The 3,764-nt window shown below is 31.6% G+C and overlaps 1 protein-coding gene across 1 annotated transcript; it reads left to right on the top strand.

The window, feature by feature from the left end:
• Positions 1-708: 708 nt before the first annotated feature.
• On the top strand, positions 709-3,134 carry LOC110627983 (15-cis-zeta-carotene isomerase, chloroplastic). The gene is made up of 4 exons (XM_021774413.2): positions 709-1,242; positions 1,501-1,647; positions 1,740-1,949; positions 2,459-3,134. The coding sequence occupies exons 1-4, from the start codon at positions 817-819 to the stop codon at positions 2,792-2,794; spliced, it is 1,119 nt and encodes a 372-aa protein (XP_021630105.2). The 5' UTR covers positions 709-816; the 3' UTR covers positions 2,795-3,134.
• The last annotated feature ends 630 nt before the right edge of the window (positions 3,135-3,764 follow it).

The raw sequence follows: 3,764 nt of genomic DNA, 5'->3' as shown, positions 1-3,764 counted from the left end.
TTATATGACATATATTTAAATAAATTTATTTAATAAAATTAATTTAATTAAAATTAATTAAAAATTACTAAATAAAATTTGTAAACTCAAAATACTATGTGATATTTTATAATTGAAACTTAATTTTTTATTCCTACACTTGTTTATAAAAAGCTTCATTTTCAATAAAACTCATCTTTTTTTTTTTCAATCTCAATTTCAATAAAATACTCAATAAAATTAATGGATATTTTTATTAACAAAAAAAATAACCTAGTCTTTTCAAAAGATAAAATTATTTTTTTAAAAAAATTATTAACATTTATATATAAATTTATTAATATATTTTATTTTAAAATTAAAATAAAATAATATAGAATAAATTATTTTATTAAAAAATATTTTCATATTCCACACATAAATTATTTTTTTTAAATAAATAAAGATAAATCTATTTCATGATAAATCCAAAATATAAATAAATGAAGTTTTAATTTTATTTTCTTCATCATTTATATGTTATTTGAGTATAACATATACTTTTTTTTTCTCAATTCTGAATATAGTTAATTTTTTTTAATGATTTTAAGGCAATTTAAACTTCACGAGATTTAATTAATAAGTCCTAATAAATTCTTAAACAAATCCAACTCAGAACCTTTATGAGGTTTTACTAAATTCCAAATTCAACCAACAAAATCCAAATCCTCCATTTGTAAGCATAACCTGTGCAAAGATCCTTTCTGCTTTCCTCTCCTTTATATTCTTAATATAATAAAACCCACCACCTCTTATCTTTCTAGCTCCAACAATAACAAGAAAATTAGGAAAACTGGCATGGCCTCTTCTCTTGTTCTCTCCAATCTGTTCTCTTCTTCCTTACCTCGCCCTCCCAATAACCTAATAAAACCTCGCTGCCCCATCATAATTCCCTCGCTCCAATTCCAAAATCTCACAAATTCAAAATTTTTTGGACCCACCCATCGCTTTCCCTCAAATTCTTTCTCATTTTCCTGGAAAACTTCGTCCCTTAGTTGCCTTAGATCAGATGGGAATACAAGCAGCCCTGTCTCTGAAGAGGCGCTTGTGGGAGAGGACTCAGCAGCGTTTGAGTTGGGCAAACAGAAGATACTATCTTGGATATATTTCAGTGTGATATTGGGAGTTGTTTTATATGTTCTTGATGTGGTTTGGATTGATAACTCTACGGGATATGGAAAGCTTTTCATTGATGCTATTTCAAATCTTTCAGAGAGCCATGAAGTAAGTTAACTGATTTATTTGTTTACTTAGTCCAGAACTCAAGAGTATCCATAGAATTTGAGGAGATTTATGTTGAGATAAATTAAAAAGAAAACAAGATATATTTTCTGCATACAATCTATCCAGCTTTAATTTTAATTTCATACAGAAGATTGATTATAAAGAAGAGTAATTTTATCTACGTGGTTGGTTTGTTCTTTGAGACTTGTGCAACAAATTGAATTGCAATATCACAATTTGAAAAACAATCTTTCGCAGGCTGTAATGTTGATACTGATTTTCATTTTCGCCACTGTTCACAGTGGCTTGGCTAGTCTCCGTGATGTGGGTGAGCAACTCATTGGAGAACGACCATATCGGGTTTTGTTTGCTGGGGTTTCTCTTCCATTAGCTCTTAGCACTGTAGTAAGCAATTCCCAGCCTTTAGATAGTATAGATTTTAGTTTTCTTATTTAAAAAAATTAATTTAATTTTTGTTTACAAATTCCCTTCTTCAGGTGTACTTTATCAACCATAGATATGATGGAGTTCAGTTATGGCAGCTTCAGAGTGATGTATTAGTACATCAACTTGTGTGGCTTTCTAATTTTATCTCTTTCTTTTTTCTCTATCCTTCAACGTTTAATCTGTTAGAAGTAGCAGCTGTTGACAAGCCTAAAATGCATCTTTGGGAAACTGGGATAATGAGGATCACAAGGCACCCTCAGGTTGGGTATTTTCTTTACTTGTTCCTTTGCATTTACACAAATCTTTTGTTTCTTAGTACATCCAACTTGTTTTCTATGAAGCTGAAAAATTTAGTAATTTTTATACTATATTTCAATCAATCCGTGAATGTGTGGACAACTCAACTCATCATACTGGTAACATGTGAGTTCTTTGTGGCAACTATTAGATTAGATACTTTTGGCTGCCAGCATGTGGTTTTTTGGCCTACACATGTAGAATGAATTTGCAAAATTTTCTCTGGGTTAGAAGACATATTACTCCAAATTGAAAACCACCATATTATATTTTCTTTTGCAAATGTCTTCATTTTTGTAATCCCAAAATTCCTTGGATAAAGCCTCATTAAGGTGCTGCCAGAGTAGAACAGAATACTGTTGATTCTGTGTTCATAAAACAATCCCTGTCATCTATGTCTCTGTTTAACGTGCACGCACACACTCATGAAGGCCAGTTGTAGGCAAATCTACATACAGATATTTCTTTTCAGATGGTTGGACAGGTGATGTGGTGCTTGGCTCATACAATTTGGATTGGAAATTCTGTAGCTGTTGCTGCATCTATTGGTCTAATTGGGCATCATTTATTTGGTGTGTGGAATGGAGACAGAAGATTAGCAAAGCGATATGGAGAGGCTTTTGAGGCTGTAAAGAAGCGGACAAGTATAGTTCCATTTGCTGCAATAATTGATGGTCGTCAAAAGTTACCCAAAGATTATTATAAGGAATTCCTTCGGTTGCCATATTTTTCAATTACTGCCTTGACTCTAGGTGCATACTTTGCTCACCCACTTATGCAGGCTGCCAGCTCCAGACTTCATTGGTAAGCATTTCATCTTAGTTCCATCAAATCTACGGTGGGTTGAATTGCAAATGGTTAACTTAAAACAGATAGGGATTTATTCTCAAAAGGGAAAGATAATATCTTCTGTATACAATTCTTACTTTGTTGGGAAAGTACATGAATGATGGATGATCTCACCCTCGAAGAACTGGAATCTAAATGAATGAAAATGCCAAAAACCATAGAAGCCTTTTTAGCATGTGTAGGCAGAGATATTAAGAGGGAGTGTTTAGCTTGGAAAAGGGCACTGAACAATGTTATACAATTATGCTTACTTATGTGTTATTGAAATGAACAGTGATTTATGAATTTTTCTAGTTGTAGATTTGAGTTTTGTTCAGTTTTCAGTGATTTGCAGAGTCCTAGAACTCAAAAATCCGTTCATGGTTGTTGTAAACCTCTAGTTATAGATTTTTTTCTTTTAATCAACGGTTGGATCAAATCTTCTCTGTGCTTCAGAAGAAATGTGTACTTGAGAGGGCACTTTCACTCCAATGATCGTAGACCTAATGTGTAAGTTAGCTCTTGAACCATGTGAGAAAAGTAAAACCAGTCCAGTTATTGTGGACTATTCATTGAATTCATTAAAAATTGTCATGTTCACTTTGTGTCTTCTTTTATTAGTAAAATCAGTCAAATTTAAAATATTGTGAAATATTATGGATATCCTTTTTTTTTCAATCAATGAACAAAATAATTTCCTCAAAACTCTCTGAATGCATTTCTTTTCATTTAATATTTTTGGGATAAATTTCTTTGAAATGGTTTTTCTTTTTCTTTTTTTTTCTCTTGAAAAGAAAAAAAGTGACAGGTGGATATTTTGTTAATTGTAAATATTGTTTGAACTTTGCCTGAAAAATGGCCCATCATTCCATATCTAACGCAGAGGTCTGGTAGCCATTTATACCTTAGATTGACCCATTGTAATCCACCATCTAAATTCCTGTTTTGAA

This window comes from Manihot esculenta, chromosome 1 (assembly GCF_001659605.2).
Source record: "Manihot esculenta cultivar AM560-2 chromosome 1, M.esculenta_v8, whole genome shotgun sequence".
NCBI classification, from domain to species: domain Eukaryota; kingdom Viridiplantae; phylum Streptophyta; class Magnoliopsida; order Malpighiales; family Euphorbiaceae; genus Manihot; species Manihot esculenta.
Note: the sequence above shows the minus strand (reverse complement) of the source record. Positions and strands in the feature narration are given on the sequence as shown.